Source organism: Aulonocara stuartgranti (genome assembly GCF_965226115.1).
Source record: "Aulonocara stuartgranti genome assembly, chromosome: 10".
Lineage (NCBI taxonomy): Eukaryota > Metazoa > Chordata > Actinopteri > Cichliformes > Cichlidae > Aulonocara > Aulonocara stuartgranti.
In genome coordinates this window covers 25,483,085-25,502,500 of record NC_138946.1, presented here as the reverse complement: position 1 = coordinate 25,502,500, position 19,416 = coordinate 25,483,085, and the positions used below count along the sequence as shown (strand labels likewise).

The window sequence follows — 19,416 nt, the reverse complement described above, 5'->3', positions numbered from 1 at the left end:
TAGATAGTAATACAGCACTTACTAAGAACTCACACTGAGCCAAGGCCACCTGTCAATGTCTGCCTCCTCTGTATCTTCCATCCTTAGCTGGGAGATACAGGTTTCTACACCTGCGTTGCTTCTAATTCCAATGGAGAGGCTTCCCGAACAGCGTACTTGCAAGTTGAAGGTAGGCTATTCAGATATACAGAAAGTCCTGCTAGGTTAACTTTTGCATGATTTTGTTGCTGTCTCACTGGCAGAGTTTGGAGTTGTTGTCCAGTCTGGTCATCCCTCAGACCCTAGCCTGATTCCCAGTGCTCCATCTAAACCTGAGGTGACTGACATCAGCCGTACCTCTGTCACTGTATCATGGAAATCTGGCCCCAGTGGCACTGCACCACCCACCTCTTACCTGATTGAGGCATTCAGGTTAGAGACTTGCAGGGTCAAACGTGTTTTAACGAAGTCATTCTGTTTAACATGGATCAAGCTTGACAAAATATTCCCTGTGTTTGTGTGCTGTCATTTTTGGCCACTCTCTGCAGTTACACATTAGGCAGCAGATGGGTGACCCTGGCAGAGCATGTGAAGGCGCAGACCTTTGTCCTGAGAAACCTGAAGCCTGGAACTGTATACCTCTTTATGGTCAGAGCAGTGAATTCCTATGGCCTGAGTGACCCCAGTCCAATCTCTGACTCCATCAGAACACAGGGTCAGTCTGGATTTTCCATTAGTTTTTAAGCTTTTAAATGCCAGCTTAGCCACAAACACACTGAAATTTTATGCTTCTGTCCTTCCTTTGGTACACACAGACAGCACTGCCACTATGCAGGGAGTGGATCATCGTCACATCCAGAGAGAACTGGCAGATGTTGTTATCCACCTGCGCACGCCAACTGTCCTTTCGTCTTCTGCTGTCAGAGTGCAGTGGACGGTAAGCGAAGCGACTGGCTTGAAGTTAATGTAACTACAGCAAAAAATAATTGCCTTGTTTGTTTTTTTTAAACATGTGGACAGATTTAACAAATGATATGAAAACCAAGGGGTCAGGATGTTAAAATAAAGATTATTGATGCTGGCAAACCTTTTAATTTAGGGATTCTTGACTGAGAATCTAGACTGCCCAGTTTCCCAGCATTTATTAGCAGAGAATAAAGCACAGTACGGAGATGCAAATTTATTGGTCTGCTACATTGCCAATTTGTTCCAAGCACATAAGAATGTCTGATGCATTTTTCTGTGTGGATGCCTCCACAAAAATCTTTAAAAGTATCCCATTTTGTAATACTGTGGTTCAAATGGAAAGTGCTGAGTCCTATGCTGGCTTAATTTTAACCAGAACCTTACTGAATGGAAACCATAAATGACTTCATGCTGAGATTTACAGTGAGAATCCACAGATGATAAAAAGATAAAATGCATCACCCTAAAGGAACATTGAATTAACTGAGTTTTAACAGATCTGTTAAAACTAGATGTTTAACTCACATACAAATATTATTGTGAGCCTTTGAATTGAATTTGTTTAGTTTCCGGTGTTCAAAAAGAGTCTCATTGTCATGTGGTCTGATATCTTAACGTGTTTTTATCTCTGTTAGGTCGAACAGCAGTCCCCGTACATCCAGGGTTACAAGGTTCTCTACAGGGCGTCTGCTGAGCATGGCCAACCAGACGGGCAGTGGATTGTCCAGGAGTTACGTGCCCCACTTGAGGACGGGGTGGTGATCAGTCAGCTGAAGAAGGGATCCATCTACGAGTTCAAAGTGCGTCCCTTCTTTGACGAGTTCCAGGGAACTGACAGTGAGGTGAAGGTGGTCAGGACACTGGAAGAAGGTGAAGTTTTGTCTTAGACTATCTATAAATACCAAAGAGATAGTGATTTTAAATATCATTGTACATGATCATCATACAATATCAGCGACTCTGTTAATGTCTCCGTTATTAACTGTGTGCTTCTTTGTCTTAGCCCCAAGTAGAGCACCCCAGGGAGTGACAGTCACAAAGACTGAGGCCAATGGCACTGCCATTCTCGTTTCCTGGAAACCTCCTCCAAATGCAGAAGAGGCTGGACTCATTCAGGAATACAAGGTTATTAAAAAAAAAAGACAGCTATCACTCACTCACTCCTGTACTTGTCCTTCTGCGTCTTGTATTGCAACTAAAATGCAAATTGTATCTCTGTAAGACTTAAGGTGCTCAGTGTGTCCCTCGGGCAATCACTGCCCTCTCATCTTCATCTCACCTTCTTCTCGACAGATCTGGTGCCTGGGTAATGAGAGTCGCTACCATGTAAACCAGTCAGTGGATGGCTCCACCTTCTCCGTGCTCATTTCCAGTCTGGCACCGGGGATTCGCTACAGTGTGGTGGTTGCAGCTAGCAATGGTGCTGGACCTGGAGTACAGAGTGACGTTGCTTTCTTTCAGTTAGGTAAATGTTCTGCCAAAATGCAGTGTTAAAATTAGAAAGCCACACGTCTGAGCACAGCAACAGAATGTTTTAGAGAAAACCTCCAAATGCAGTTGATCAGAGCCTCCTTTGTGTGTTCAGTGAAAAATCTGAATGGAGCATAATGCTGTTCTTAATCTATTCATGGTTAGATTCACATTTTTTTATGTTTGTTTAAGCAATGCCTTTCTCTCTTTGGGCCCTTTAACTTTTTTTTTTTTAACATACTAAAGGGTCCAGTTATACTTTCTGCATTTTCTGTACATATGCATGTGTGGCAATATATGTTTGAACCTTCTCCTTTTGTTTTTACTGCTCAGACTCTGCAGGCCAGATGATGGATATCAGCGAGGAAAGAGACACATTGTCCCAGATCTCAGATGTGGTGAAGCAGCCCGCATTTATCGCTGGCATTGGCGCCACCTGCTGGTTGGTTCTCATGATTTTCAGCGTGTGGCTGTACCGTCACCGCAAGAAAAGAAGCGGCCTCAGCAGCACATACACTGGCATCCGCAAGGGTGTGTGCCTTTTCCCTATGTCCTTACTGTACAGTAGTAGATGTAAATATCAATTTCACATCTATATGGGCCAAATGTGCCTACATTTGAAGACTTTTAGGACTGTAGAAGGGATCAAGCCATGACATGTTACCACCACACTGATCATCAATTGTCCTTTCAGTGATATTAAGGAATATTTTCTGTGGCTGATAAGCAGATCACATCAAACGGTCAGACACAAAGACTTCAGAAACAAATTTGCATTTGCAGACATTCAAAGGCTGACCTTTAATTGCTTATTTGTAGAGTGCCATTTCCTCAACATAGCACAGTTCTTGGAGCCACTGGCCTGTCAAACTGCCATTAGCATGTGTGCTACAATATTGCTGATATTTCTTCCCTGTCTCCTGGGTCGCCTGTCACCCTTATTAACCTTCTTCTGGGCACTTGTGTCAGAGGCAGCACTAACACAGGTGGCATGTGGTTATTAAAATACTTGTACACCTTAAACTTTTACATGAGGAGATGCCCATCACACAGCAGAGGTTGCATACAAAGGTCTGCAATGTTATAATGTACTATGGTAGTATCTAACAATTTAGATACTAAAGTAACTAAGTTACAAAAGAGTAAAACTGATTTCTCTTGTCGTTTGTTCCTTCAGTTCCCTCATTCACCTTTACACCTACAGGTATGTACTATGTGCTTTAGCTGCTAATACATGTTAGATTTTATGTGGCAAATGATTGGATATGTTTATTCATATAACATTTGTTTCATAGAACAATGGAGAGAAACATATGTTGTATGGACACATTGCAACAATGTACTTGTCCCATTGGACCAAGTGCATTGGCTTAGGTTAAGTTCATTTGTTTATAATTTTTAAAATATGGAATCTCTCAAACAAGATTAATATCTTTTATATGACATTTTACTACTGGAGAAACTGCGAACAAGTGTTACTAAATCCATTGTGAAGTTGTGTTGTGCTGAGATGTGTAAAGGAACAGACAATTATTTGTGGTGTCTTCATGCAAATTAAACTAGACAGTTTAACAGACGCAGAAACCAGACACAAACTATACACCCCATGGATAGAAGCATGTAGACTTTTTGCTTTAATTTTTCTTTTTCTTTTTTTGCTTAGACTTCTTTCATGTTTTTTTCTGCCTTTAGCGCTTCATCTTTTTGACAGCTCATCAAGGCTGAATGTTTTCCTCTTTCTCTTTGCAGTTGCATATCAAAGAGGAGAATCAGTATGCAGTGCTGGCAGGTGAGGTATTTTTGTCCCTTTGTGTTGAATAAAAAATAATAAAAGAAATGCACTTGCACAGTGGAACCACTAGGGGGAGGTGTCTTCTTGCTTTAAATGTGCTGTAAGGCACCCAGTCCATGCTCACTCATTACTCATTTATGAAGGTGGCAGGTTGTGATTGACACCTCTGTGATCCTCCTTGTTGCAGACCTGGCCTTCTCAGCATGGGTGAACCTCTAAACCAGCTGTGGCTGCCAGACAGTTGGCCAAATGCATGTGCCAATCATAAGGACTGTAGCATCAACTGCTGCAATAATGGCAATGGCACTAGTGACAGTAACATGACAACATACAGCCGACCAGGTGAGTGCAGTCTCACAAACTCAGACTTAATTTAGCTCTGTTACAAGCTTACATACATATTGCTCAAGTAATAAAAATCATACACCTTGTAGCTGTGCTAAAATTTGTGTTCTTGCATGCTCATGTGCTGCTTTGTTTCACGTACTCAGCCGACTGCATAGCCAACTATGGAAACCACCCAGAAAACAAACAGGAGGGACAGCTTGGGTCTGAGACAGCCATATACACTGATGTGAATCTCTCCAACAAACTCAATGAGATTAAAACATTCAACAACTCCAACTTGTGCTATGCAAGTCCAGGAGGGGATTCAGCAGCCACATATGAGCCTATTCCATATGCCACCACACAGCTCATTCAGGCCAGCATTAAGAATAAGGCAGCCTCTGGCGGCTCAATAGCAGAGCCTCTGGATATACCCTGCTGGAAACAGCCCCCCAATTTGCCTCCAATACCAAAGGAGATGGCAGCACAGATGCAATACAACTTGACTGAACAAAAAAGTAATGGTAGGGAAGACCACCTTGATATGTTTTACACTATTTTTATATAAAAAATAGAAATACAGGTACATTTTTCCTGCTGCTTTGTCTTCAGATCATTTGCAAGGAGGAGAAGGAATGATTCATCCTAAAGCTATCCCCTACAACCAGACCCGAGATCACAGCACAGGTGGCTCACACCACAGTTCAGACAGAGGCAGCAACAGCACCTCAGGTGAAGCCAACAACTAGTCTGTACTGTTTAATATTAATGAGGCAAACCGCAGGACTTTGTTTATCTTGATGTTTATTTTTCATTTCTCAGGGAGTCAAAATCAAAAGAAGGGAATACGGGTCCCAAAGATCCCAAAACATAATGCAGTAAGCTGGGGAGAAGCCCTATCTCCTCCTCATGCTAATGCCTGGGACTGTGATGAATATAGCCTTCCCATGGAAAGAAGGTAGGAGGAAAAGATACTTGTATTTCTACACAGCACATGCTGATAGACAGATTAGCATATCCCCTTCAGTTGCCAAAAGCAATATGGAAGCAATTAGAAGTTTACATAGGCTCATCATGGGCATGGATGCGATGGTAATTTTGGGATTCTAACAACATCTTTCTTTTAACTGTTCTTTTTCCAAGATGGAAAGGTTGTACATCGTACATCTTTAACGATTAAAGAAAACAAGAATTAGCTTTACAAATTTTAATTCATTTTGGGTTTTTCTGTAATCCACAAAAGGATAATAGTATATTTACAGGGTCAGATACAGTATATACATACATCCAAATTAATATTTGGTTAAATGTCCCTTAGCAATTTGCCCTCAGCCAGATGCTTTTGATAGCCACCAACAAGCTTTTTGCATCATTCTAGGTGGATATTTGACCACTCATTTTGACCATTCTCTTTCAAAGAATTGGTAGAGTTCATTTAAATTGATAGGTTTCCTGATCAGGCCCAGCTTTTAAGCATAGTCGAGGTTGGGGCGTTGGGAAAACCATTCCAGAAGCTTAATTATAACCTACTTTATCCACTCCAAAACCAGTTTTAAAGTGTATTTGGGATCATTGTCGTGTTGGAACACCCAACTTTGCCCAAGTTCAAGTCATCTATCTGTTGAGTTGAGGTAAAGCTGAAAAATATAGAGGTAGTCCTCTTTCGTCACTATTCCATTCACTTTGTGCAATGTACCACTACCACTGGATTCAAAACAGCCCTTGAGCATGACGTCACCAACACCATGCTGTGCAGTTAGTACAGTGGTCGTAGGTTTGAAAGCCTCACCTTTATTTCTCCAAACATAACTCTTGTCATTGTGGCCAATTAACTCAATCTATATCTCATCTGACTATAAAATATTTCTCCACAAGGTATATGGCTTTTCCAAGTGCACAACTATAAAGTTCAGCCAAGCTTAAATGTGCTGATTTTGGAGTAGGTGGTTTTTTCTCAGACCATCTAAAAGTTGTGGACAGTGATGCTGGTGTTGCAGTAGTTTTCTGTTCATAGCAAGCTTGAGCCTTGGTGGTTCCTGTATTCTTCTTAACATCCTAACTTATTTACTCACATCTAAGTGTGACAGTTTGAACCTTCTTCCAGACCCTTGGCAAAGTGGTGACGCATTGAATAACTTGTACTTACATAGAATTGTTTAAACTGATAATCTGGAAATCTGCAGTTTATTAGAAATGGTTCCAAGGTACCTGTCCAACTTGAACTCAACAGTTCTCTCCTTCTTAGATCTTCACTAAGGTCCTTTGACTTTCCTATTGTTCTGAATATTGGTCAATCCAATGAGTGCTGTCAGACAAATTGTTTATAATACGGCAAAGAGAAACTACGGGTTGAAGTGCAATCATGATCACTAACAAAAAGTTAGTAGGCCTGGGCTAGTTAAAAGACATTCTAAAACCTTTAGCACAGTTTAATAAATGCGTAAATGTATACATTTCAAAATTGTGTCCCTTGTGGATAAGGCCCAGTGTGGATTAGATTAGAAAAAATCCAAAATAAATTAAAATTTGTGCAAAAAAATCTTTCTTTTTTTTTTTAAACTGTAAAAAAATGTATGTTATACACATAGGCATAGAACACCTTAAAGAAATAATTAAAAAGCCCCAGATTACCATGACATTCATGGCTATGATGAGTGGATATAAACGTCTGAGCACAGCCTTACATAAAGTAGTGCATTTCAAGCTGCTAGAAAACATGCACTTCGTTGTGCAAAAATATTATTACTTTTAGTTATTCTTCACTGACCCCCCACCCCCTGGCGCAGGACAAAACACGGTCTCATTAATAACAGCCAAACCAATTACAATATTCACATTTATGGCATTGACTGACAGTTAGTTTACTATTAGAGCAGGATTATATAACTGGAATTACATTATGACATGTTTAATGAAAAAAAAGTTGCCATGGATTTTGCAAACCACTGGTTTGCCCAAGGACCTTAAGGCACCAGTTGCTGTTGTGGATAATTTAATCTGTCACAATTGGGCAATTAAATTGTGCTTTTAGTTCACTTCTGTATGTTCTGTATTTTTCTTTGATGGAAAGTGTTGATGATGCACCGAGGGCTTTGCATTAATATCTAATGAATTGTGACTAATATGCCAGGACTTTGGCAAATGGTTGGACTTCTTTAGCCATTTGATTATGTCAGCTATTCTTTTTTATCAGTTTTAATCCAGAAGAGAGAACTGAAGGCTGTCCAACTCCACCAGTTAGAGGGCCAGTCTCATCCTCTACTGAAGTATCTTATAATCACCCACCTATCACACCATCACAGGGAGACCTGACTAATGGCCTACACAATCCAGCAGAACATCTCAGGTAACCCACGACCGAATTCAACGTGCATACATTTATTAAAATAAAACTATTGTCATGACAGAATTTGACAGATTTTTAAATTCGTTTTACAGTCAACACGTCACAAGCAACCCTCGCCCTCTTTCCCCAACACATACCTACAGCTCAATACCGCTCTGCGTGGGTACTGATGGACAGGAAGAGAATGATGAAGATTTGGAGGAGGAAACAGATACAGAGCTCACTGAAAGTCATTACAGCCAAGACCACAACCACGAGAAGCACAAACACCAGTTGCACCACCAGTCCCCACACAAGCAGCTGCTGCATGGACTGGACCAGACCCCGGCCTCCAGCACTGGAGATCTGGACAGATCAGTCACAGGGTCTATGGTTAACAGCTGGGGCTCAGCATCTGAGGACAACATCTCATCAGGCAGGTCCAGTGTGGTCAGCACTTCAGAAGGATCCTTCTTTACAGATGGAGATTTCAACCAGGCAGTAGCCTCATCGCGGGATATTGTTGGCCTGCGCATGTGCAGATACCCAGAGGAGTCAGGTGAGGAAGCATATGGGGAGTTAATACAGTTCAGTCCATAAATATTTAGATTAAGACACACATACTAGCCATACTAACTATCAAAATCCTCAAAGCTCAAGCTGAGGAGAAGTGGCAGCAATCTCTGGCTTATTTAAATGAAAAATAATCTGGTATTTACGTGTGTGTGTGTGTGTGTGTGTGTCAACGTGCAATTCATGCAGTATTTCACTAACTTTTATATGTAGCCCATTATTTTTAAAGGCTCAAAATGAGACAAACTAACATAATTCTATATGAAAGGGTTTATTTTAAGTATTTTGATCTTTTTGGTTTCACTAGCAAAAAAGAAGTCCCAAAAAAATCCAAGCACCACCCTAACCTGGATGACTGACAACCTTAGACCTCATTAAAGAACATTTGAAATAGCCAAACTGTTCAACTTTTGCAGAAAATGTAGAGCTGTATTACTCACAGAAAGAAGCTGGTGGAGGTGTTTTGGCATAACTATTATTATTATTATCATAGAGACAAAAACAAAAGTCAAATTCTCTTCCAATTATAATAATAATGGATTGCATTTATAGAGTGCTTTTCGGGGCCCTCAAAGTGCTTTTACAATTACAATAATAACTGTAAGCTTACCATATGTTATATGTTAATCTGTGCTATCTATGTCCATGGGATGATTTAGGGCGGCGACAGCAGCGACCCAGCAGTCCCATGTCCACAGATAGCAACATGAGTCCTGCAATAACACATAAAAGGCCCAGGCGCCATAAACAGAACCAATCTGCTCCACAGGGTTACCAACCCAAAGACGTCTTCAGTGATGGTAAAGAAAGACCCACGGATAAGTTTTGCTGTTGCATACTGTGTCTCTTAATGATTGCAATATTTAAAATTCTGTGCACTGCTCTTTCCACAGACACTTGTATGCCTCTGGATTTCACCAGCCAGATGTCCCATGGTGACTATAAAGTGAGGGGGGCCACGCTGCCTCGGATGGGCCCTGGGGAGGCCCGGGGTAGAAGAGGCAGCACTGGGACTCACAGGGTCAAAGAGGCTACAGTTGAGGAAAGAGAGAGCCAGGAGAATCACAAGATTCCATTAGCAGGAAAAGGGAGCAGCAAAAACCGACAGCACTCTGGTACTATATGGATAATGTTGCTCATTTTGAAACTTAAATTTACACCCAAATTATAATGGAGATTTTTTGCATTTTATTATTTTATGTGATCTTTTTTGTCTCTTATCATTTTAGGCCATTGGATGTGTGATTAATTAATTAATTGACTGACTCTTTAATTGATTGATTTTCTCTTTTTCAAGAATTTGGGGACATTCTTCTGTACAGTCGTCCCTCTTTCCCATCAGGACAAACTCAGACAGTGCCAAATGAGTCTAATTCATCCAAATTTGCATCATCTGGAGACTCAAGGACTAAACAGGGTGGACAGGTGGCACCTTTGGGACAGGTGGAAGAGGTACATGAAAATGTGTAGCTAACACTTTGCGTGTGTGTGTGTGTGTGTGTGTGTGTGTGTGTGTATATATATATATATATATATATATATATATATATATATATATATATATATATATATATATTCATGTGTATGTGTGTGTAGGAAAAACAAAAAGAGGAATGAGACTAATGCTGTTTTGTTTCCACAGTTCCTGAAAAGCTAAGAAGCAATGTGAGCTCAACAGGAATATCCTATTGTTGCTTCAGAGAAAGGACTACAACCTTTAAAAAAGTGGAAAAGACTCCAAAAATACTGCACAATATAAGTTTTTTTAAAAGTCAGATTTCTCATTAAGTGTTGGAAAAAAAGGAAAAAAGTGCTCTCATCTTTAAGTAACTAGACTTTTATTTGATGCACTGTTTATTGTTTGCTTTCTTTTGCTGACCAGACTCCAGGACACTGACCTGTTGGAGGCTGGCTCTAGTAATATAAATGCACATTTGATGGCGGTTGTGAGTGTCTACAAAAGTATTGTCCACAATGACTGCTTGATGCGGTCCAGTATGATCTTTGTTTGTCAGTTGTCTTGTTACTTTGCTATAATTGATATACAGTCATTACCTGCCATCTTGTAAATTGTTTACTGCCACAGAAGTGCTTCAAATTCAAATTTTATATAACAGTGTTAATGTTTTCTAAGTGATGTATATGTTGTCTTTGTATTATTTGTCCTACTTTGGTTAAAAAAGCACAATCACATAATTTTATTCTAAGTCATTGCTATATGAATTTTCAGTCCTACAGAAAACACGTTTTTTGAGTCTTGCTGATCATTTCATCATGCTGATTGTTGATTGTGATTGTGCATTCAGTTGCGTACATTTCAGCTGTTTTCATTCAGATCTGAACTATCTGTTGTGTGTACTGAGAGAATTGCATGCAGATTCACCTGTAGGAGGTTTTACTTAACACCATGACTGCTTTGTCCTCCCACTGGGATGATGAAAGTTTGTTCACGGACTGGTTTCATTTATTGTTTCTCTTCACTGAATTAATTCTATCTACTCCTCTGTTCCCCTGACCCTGGCCAACTTATGGTGTAGAGCTGGACAACATGCCAGTCTGCCAAAATACAATATGTGACTCGCTTACTGATGTTAATTCATATATTGTAATTTGAAATACCTGGGCTGCTTGAAACCACAGTGACTACAACAGTCAGTGATATCCAACTACAAGCCAACCAAACTGTTATCAGTCCAGAACTAGACTGAAGAAGTCGCTTGAATGAGTGACAAAACATTTCTCCCACTGAAAAAAGTTTTGTCCAGATGAACAGAGCTGAACTTTTTGGGAACTAGGCAGCCAGTTACCTAAAATGTTAAACCGGTCATATGTAGCCAAACAAATGTTGAAAGTCCATTTAAGTAAGGTCAAGTAAAAAAATAACATTTATATAAAAAAAAAAACATATTTAAAAAAAACAAAAACAATCATTTTACTGTTTATATGTTCTAGAGTTTAGTCATATTGTCCAGCTCTATTCTGTAAGTTAAATATGGAACAAATATGTCACTTTAACTACTCTCTTCAAATAAATATTGCTGTTCATTAAGCGACAAGAAATAAGGTAGTAGTTCATTTACTAACACAATACTGACAATATTTATTCCACTTTCCAGTTTTAAGGAGACAATCGTTATCACCTCATGAAGAATATATATGGCTAAATCTGGCCACTGTACACACCATGACATTTACCCACATTTTTTGCATCTTTTTTCAAAAGTTAACAAACTTTGTCCTTGAAATGTATGTTTCTTAATGTGAGATGACAACTCCAATGCTGAAGACAAGGGTAGGATGCAACATGCATACAGACAGTAGCCTTTATTAATGAAATCAAAAGTCCAACCATTAGACAATCTACAAGGTGGAAAAGAATGATGACATTACCCAGTGGAAACAACCAGGGAACAGGACCTTATAAAAGGAAACACAGGACTATACAGACACTGAGAGGGAGCTAATTACACACTGAGACAACGGAATGAGCTGACCGTTGGTAAAAAGAATTCATGACAGGCAAGGACAATGGAGGGAAATGAACAAAGCAAAGCTCAAACTACACACAACAGAATACTATGTCAACATAAAACGGGAAATTAGAAAAAAAAAACCATGTAGAACAAACAAAAATACAAGAGAAGACAAGAGGAGAGGATGGAAATAAAACAATGATGTGAACTTGTCCTTTTTTCAGCTTTTGTCTGAAAATACAGAAAACACAAAATCCTGAATGTTTCCCCAGTGCTCAAGAAGTTCAAGTTATATGACATACAGTCCTCTGAAAAAGTATTTGCCCGAATTCCTATTTAGTTTTTTGCATATATTTCACACTTATACATTTCAGATCATCAAACAAATGTTAAAATTAGACAGAGATAACACAAGTAAATAAAAAATGCAGTTTTTAAAATGACTTAATTTCTTAATGAAAAAAAAAGAAGGTATCCAAACTTACCTGGCCATGAGAGAAAAAGTAGTTGCTTAAACCTACTAACTGAAAGTCACATTGCAGGGGAGGAACTTTAGTCCACTCTGCTTTGCAAAATTTGAAGAAAGGGAAGTCAGCCACATTGGAGGTTTTTCAAGTATGAAAGTTTATGCTCATTTTATGCTCATGTAATTATGCTCACGAAGGATCGCAATTACATATGAGTCCAACCAACTTTGTTTGGTCATTTTGTTCATGTTTTTAACCGTTCAGAAGTGGACTTGTTGATGTGTTTTGAGTCATTCTCCTGCTCTAAAACCCAAATAGAGTTTCAGAGCACAAAACTGATTGTTGGACATTCTTCTTCAGGATTTTCTGGTAGACAGCAAAATTCATGGTTCAATCAATTATGGCAAGTTGTCCAGGCCCTGAAGCAGCAAAGCAGCCATGGGCCATCACACCACCAGCAGCATGTGTGACTGTTCCTTTTATGAAATGCTGTGTTAGTTTAAAAAAAAGTTTACTGGAAGAGAGATCTTCCAAAAAGTTCAACCTCTGTCTCATCAGTCCACAGATGTTTGCGCAAAAGTCTTTGGGATCACGGGACTTTGTTTCTTTTTGGTCAGCATTGATATCTGGAACTCTCTTCCTATGGGTGCATTTTTCCAGTCTCTTTTTTATTGTGGAGTCAAAAATTCTTACCTTAACTGAAGCAAGTGAGACCTGGGGTTCTTTAGAAGTTGTTGTGGGTTCTTTCTGGCCTCCTGGATGAGTAGGTGATGGCCTCTTGAAGTCATTTTGGTAATCTAGTCATTCCTGAAAAGTTCCATGTTTTTGCCATCACTGTGATTTTCTTCCAAAGCCTTAGAAATAAATTTTTTTAACTCTTTCTAAGCTGATAGATATAAAAAGCATTGTTCCTTACCTGTTTGTTGAGTTCCTTTAGATTGTGGCATGATGTGCTACTTTTTGAAACCTATTAGCCTGCTTCACTTTGTCAGACACAGCTAAAGAAACTGAAAAGAAACTCCACTTTCTAAAGAAAATGCCTAATCACAATTAGTTCATGATATCTGCGACATTAGCTATTATGAACATGTCGTCAAATGTACTTTAGGTCATATTTTTGTATTTGGTAGGTAGGTTGTTAATTCGTTTTTTGGTTTTTGATTTACAGATATTACTCAGTTTATTCAGTTTATGTTGCGCACCATCCTGGTTTGTGATTGTAAGGTGAGGTAGATTAGGAAACACAAGAAGAGAAAATGAGATTGTGTGATGGGATATGCATTTTAATTAACATCATATAAACCTTAAGCAACAGAGGAGTAAAACCATGTGAAATAATTTTAAAAAATTGCTATTTCATATGTCAACTCTCCCTGGACTGACACAGTAAGTGGTATGTCACCCACAAATAATTACTGTGATTAATTCCACTATAGTGATGATCAGTGTTTGGGAGTAACGGAATACATGTACCGCCGTTACAAAATATGAGTAACTGTATTCTGTTACCGTTTTAAAAGGTGGTATTTAGAATACAGTTACTTTGATGAAATGAACGGATTACAGGGCTGTATTTCCCTGTTTCAAATGCTAGGCTATGCCCTCTCTATTTTTAGTTTCCACGCCGGTGGAAACCCAAACAAAACACGCATTAAGAGGCTCTGATGTCTGTGTCTCAATTTCGCGGCCCATGTCACCTCTACTTGCGGCCTGCAGAATGACGTGAAGAAATATTTTTAAAAATTATTCACAAAAATTATTTCATATGAAGGCAATAGGCAGAGTGTTACAGGCATAGCCCTAAAGAATGTGGCCTCATGGGCAGTGTAGTCTGTGCTGCAGGGAGAATGGCCTGCCATACCCGTTATGTGTCTGTGAGCCAGGGAGGGAGAAAAAGAGTAGAAAAGTACAAGTTGGCACCAACCAGAAACGGGAAATGGAAGCATGTAAATATAATAATAACCACTGCAGCCAAAAAGAGTGACTGACGAGCCCAGTTGTAAGTAAGCTATTAAGACTCGACTGTACACTGTGTTCGTGTTTTCCTCCGGAGCAATAAGTTCCGTTGGAGCAGCCTTTCAACACCTCTCTCTGTCTCTCGCAAAGTTGACCCAGACAACAAAGTAAAGCTAGTTTTCAGCTACGAGCCCAACATGGAACCCAACGTATTAGCCAGAGGTCCCTTTACGCTTTTACGGTTCGGAGCCCCGAACCTGTTTTACAGGTACGGAATAGTTTTCTATACAAGATCGCTGCAAAAAGTGCAGCCTTACCTAATGTCAACCTACTGTTACTCATTTTATATTAAGATTTCAAATCTAGTTGGTATTGGTATGGCAAATAACCTTCAGTAAAAGTAATAAATCACACAGCAATAGTACATTCATGTAGTTGTAAACGGCATGATAATATATTAAGTAATCCAAAGTATTCAGAATACGTCACTCTCATTGAGTAACATAACGGCTACGTTACAAAATACATTTTGGGGCATGTATTCTGTAATCTGTAGAGGAATACATTTGAAAAGTAACCTTCCCAACACTGGTGATGATGAGAAATTTATAAACATAGCAGAATAATGACCTTTTCATGTGTGCTGGACAAGCACATGATTATCCTCCAGAGTACATACTGCTTTAAGCCCTTTGCAATGATCACCTGAGATTCTGTAGCTGCCCTTTTGCTTTGCTGAAATGACATTCAGGAGTTTCATGACTGAGCCACAGCAATACTCAAAGCAACCTTTAAACTGTGTAAGAAATTTATTTATGTCATTTTGTTTTAGACTAAGCTATTGAACTTCTGCCCAGATATTTCAATATGACACCTCACCTTAGAGTTTGATTATCCATGTAAGTACCAAAAATTGTGCAAGCGTCTTCAACACCACTCACTTCACCAGAACTTGCAAGCTAAGAATGATCATTTTTCTCATCCTACATTGAAAATCGAACATTAGTCAACTGTTTAACAAATGTTTTAGAGGGATTTCAGGTCTTCAAATATATAGAAGGAAATTGGACTATCTATCTATCTATCTATCTATCTATCTATCTATCTATCTATCTGCTAAAAGTCAGACAAAGGTTCAGTACATTCAGTCTTGTATGATGAAGCAGTACCTAAATTACATGATCTGTATACTAGTAGTATAGACATTTTCCATAGAATTATGTCTTCATTACTTAGGAATGCTGAATCTATGCTGACTTATTCATAGTGCTACTTCTTGTAGCGACATCAGATGATAAAATATTTATCTAACATCTAAAACACAAGATGGTGCCAGAGCTTCTCTAACGTCAGTTTTCATTCCTTATATATTGACTTCCATTTAATATATTCGGATTTTCATTCAATATATTCGAAGTTCATTAATTTCTTGATTTTTGACACACGGTCAACCGATTGCCAAGAGGAGACTAGGAGCCAACATAATCTTAATAATTAAAGCCTTTTTCATTAATTAAACCTTCATCTCTTGCAGTCCATTGCTCCACTCAACCTAGAAACAATTAATCTCTCTGTTTGGCTGTTTACCAACTCTTGCAATTTGGTGTTCAGAATGTACACAGAATGCCAAGGGTAGGGGGATGAATGGATGTTCTCTTGACCTTGTAAATAGGGCTGCACATTGCACTGAAGTCCCTGCTTCATCCTGCTCTTGCTTTAACACAACACAGCTGAAACATTTTGTGCAAAAAACGCAATGTAAAGACCTTGGTGGGTTTCAATCTACAGTCACCATCATCCAAGTTTTATTTTACAAGTGCCCTGAAAAGTTATCTATCATTCAGTTAGAGGACTTGTTGGACAACACCCTTGACTCAAATTACATAATCTCTGTCATGATAACATGAACCATTTACGTGTGGCTACAATTTACAGCACTCTACACATTCATTTGCTACATTACAAAAGAAAAAGACTCAAAATTTGCAAGAAATCCATACTGACACATTGTGGAGTTAGTAATACATATTAGCTCAAAATGTGCCTCTACAAAATGTACCTCAGTTTGCATTACCATCTGCTCCTTAATACAAGCTGAACTCTACTGACCCCATTAGACTTCTTTTAGTTAAGTGGCACAAATAGCCATTCAGCTGAGTAGCATTCTGGTAAACCTTTATGCATTGCAATATGCCATAAACAAAGTTATAGACATTCATTTTGCACAGGACACGATAAGAAGCGGGCAACTAAATGCATGGAAGAATAACAGAACATATTCCGTTTTCTGAGAAGAGAAAAACATGTTTGAAAACAGTCCAAATATTGTGCTTTTACTTTTCAAGGTTTAATGAACTACTTCATGTGTAAATAAAACCTTCCTTCAATAAAACCATGAGATGATATTATGTGTCCAATATGTACATAAAGGTTGGCTTCATTTACAGTTGGATTTCTTGAAAAGCTTGAGCGATATGACAGGTAAAACTAGTCAGAAGGTAATGTCCATCCCAATTCTCCAATAGCGTTTAAAAAAAATATGAACTAAACTTAGTCATAGATAGTATTAAACACAGTCAAAAAAGCCAGTGGAGTACCTTAACCTGCATTCTATCCAAAAGACACCTGATAGCAATTGTGTGTAGTTGCAAAAAGACAGGTTTATGGGAAAATGTATTTCATACATTATCTTTGTAAACACTTTCCTGGTGAATTTATGGTACCACTCAATTGTTTTATCTGTTTTGTAAGTGATTATCTTTGGTATGAAACAGCCCTCTTATTGGCTAATTGGTTGTCGGTCACAAATCATTAGCCCTTCCTTATCACATGTTTGGTTTTACAACCAGCGTGGTTTTGCTCATCTAGAGGCTTCAGAAACAAATGGGTGACATCACTGCAGTTACATCCACTTTTTAAACTGTCTGTGTTAGTAATATATTTATGAGAAAGCACAGCTTCACCTCTAAGGTGATGATTATGTAACCATTTCTAAACAAGCAGGCCCTATTTAAATGAACACACTTACATAATTTTATCAAGTCATTCATGCAATAAAGAACCTTTCCATTAATAATTTCAGTACTTTGATTGTAACTACATTGAATTCAGGACAAGATTAAGTTCTCCGAGTAATTCTGCTTCCTTCTCTAAAAATTATTTCTTAGCACCATGAATGACTGCTTTCATTTTTTCCCCCCAAGGACAACTGTCTACAGTGGGTTATTCAAGTGTTTGCCTTGGTTTCTAAGATACTGGATGTGCATGCGTGTGTGCCTGTGCATGTATGTGTGTGAGCTGCCAAGTTTCATTTTCAATTTTGCTCTGTTTATCCAGCAGATTCTCTGCAATCTGTTGACAAAGAGGCAGCCATGACAGCTAGGGCAAATGTGGCAAAATTGCACAGAGGCTGACAGAAAAAAAATGAAACTGATGGCTGTCAACTCTGAACAACTCTTTATAAGAGGACAGATCTATAGAGGCAGTATGGCTGAGTGCTGTGCTGCAAATAAAAATGTCGCTTCTGAACTAACAGTTGAACCGCAACTGTATCTCAGTTAGATGATCAGTTTTCTCCTCTTATCAACTTCAAAGGTTGAATTTTAATTTGTTGTGTTGTCATTGGTGGTTGGCCTCTCAAACACGTACGTGCGGTCATTCAGGCAACAGGATTTTCAGTATAATGGAGTTTATTGAGGATGTGCAGAAAACACTGTTGTGGGAAAGAAGCCCTGAGGTGATGAATACATCGATTAGCTTCGCGGCGGTGAAATAAACAGGTGGTGTCAGAGATAGGCAGCTTTTCTCAGCTCTGAGAAGCAGTGTTTTCCATTGCCGCTGACATTCTTGGTGACAAGGAGGGTGCCAAGGTTGAGGACTAAGGGCTGTAGAACACAGGTGTTAAATGAGAAGTTATGAGTGGGGAGAGGGGCAAGTAACAGACTGCAAATTTATGATTTTAAATTTATTACAGTTGTGTTTGAGGAAGATTACTTTCTCTTAAAGCAGGCAGTTGGTAAGGAATTAGGAGGCGACAGAGATAATGAATCTGCTGGTGAGGCGGAGCTCACTGCAGCAGTGGATAATTCAGATTTGTTTATGGAGCTATATCACTGTCTGTCACTATAAAATTTCACTGTGCGCAAGGGGAAGACGCGTCGCTCCGTGCCAAGACATAACTTACTGTGGCAGATGAGAAGCCAGGGGTAAGATGTCGAAAAGCTGCACTCTAAGCAAACACGGTGATACCAGAGCTTCATTGTGACATCACAGTTAGCATCAGGGCAAAATTTTTAAAACTGGCAATTAGTTAAGAAGATTATAAAGTGATATTTTCTGACAAAGTGAAAGTTTCTTGCAGAGTTTGTAGAAAGTCATTTGCTAACATTTATATTTTAAGAGCAAATGGATAATATAGTGGCAATTTATCAGTTTGATACAAACAAATAATTTCAACCGACATCATTATTAGCCATTAATCTTTTTGAGGGGGGGTCTTAATTCATGGTAATGATTGGTACATGATGTTGTTTGAAAAAAAAAACATCTGTATGATAATCTGTTTCTATTTTGTTCTAAAAAAGTTTAATTGCACTAACCCAAAATACATTAATATGGGGAAAAAAAATCTACATGCACCATATGAGTACATACTTTCCATTACATTTATGTATGCTCTTTATCATCATGTTTGCCTTCCAGGTTGTAAATCGCCAGTGTATGCATATCTTAAACTTCAAGGTGAACATAGCTAAACACCCTTTAGCACATACATGTGAAAGTAAAACAGCCTTCTTATGTCAGGCTTGCCCTGGCTCAAAGGAACTCCCATGAGAATGGCAGAACACAATAAAGCCAAGGCTCTTAAAAAAGCTATTTTGGCAATAGTACAGAGACAAGCTAACAAGAGAAGCTAAAATACAGATTTTACTCTCTTGGGGTCCTCCAGTAACTAGAGATGGATTTTGTTGCCAAGAATAAACAGCAGAACTTATCTTGGCTGCCACTTGTACACTGCGAGTCAGATCAAGTAGGCATGGACAAAGATACATATCAATATTGGCATCCATTTGGATTTACTTAGATACC

General features: G+C 38.9%; 1 protein-coding gene across 3 annotated transcripts in view; it reads left to right on the top strand.

Annotated features, from left to right (window-relative positions):
* Positions 1 to 12,648, top strand: part of LOC309715120 (roundabout homolog 1-like) — an 83,675-nt gene extending 71,027 nt beyond the window's left edge. For all 3 annotated transcript variants that reach the window (XM_082547966.1, XM_082547965.1, XM_082547967.1), the window contains 20 exons: positions 88 to 169; positions 243 to 411; positions 528 to 694; positions 795 to 916; positions 1,581 to 1,815; positions 1,949 to 2,070; positions 2,239 to 2,410; positions 2,749 to 2,946; positions 3,593 to 3,619; positions 4,165 to 4,204; positions 4,395 to 4,549; positions 4,699 to 5,058; positions 5,147 to 5,266; positions 5,357 to 5,492; positions 7,728 to 7,880; positions 7,973 to 8,418; positions 9,092 to 9,232; positions 9,326 to 9,547; positions 9,730 to 9,884; positions 10,075 to 12,648. In XM_082547966.1, the coding sequence (XP_082404092.1) occupies positions 88 to 169; positions 243 to 411; positions 528 to 694; positions 795 to 916; positions 1,581 to 1,815; positions 1,949 to 2,070; positions 2,239 to 2,410; positions 2,749 to 2,946; positions 3,593 to 3,619; positions 4,165 to 4,204; positions 4,395 to 4,549; positions 4,699 to 5,058; positions 5,147 to 5,266; positions 5,357 to 5,492; positions 7,728 to 7,880; positions 7,973 to 8,418; positions 9,092 to 9,232; positions 9,326 to 9,547; positions 9,730 to 9,884; positions 10,075 to 10,089 (3,237 nt within the window). In that variant the 3' untranslated portion in view covers positions 10,090 to 12,648. The remainder of the gene's footprint in view (positions 1 to 87; positions 170 to 242; positions 412 to 527; positions 695 to 794; positions 917 to 1,580; positions 1,816 to 1,948; positions 2,071 to 2,238; positions 2,411 to 2,748; positions 2,947 to 3,592; positions 3,620 to 4,164; positions 4,205 to 4,394; positions 4,550 to 4,698; positions 5,059 to 5,146; positions 5,267 to 5,356; positions 5,493 to 7,727; positions 7,881 to 7,972; positions 8,419 to 9,091; positions 9,233 to 9,325; positions 9,548 to 9,729; positions 9,885 to 10,074) is intronic.
* The last annotated feature ends 6,768 nt before the right edge of the window (positions 12,649 to 19,416 follow it).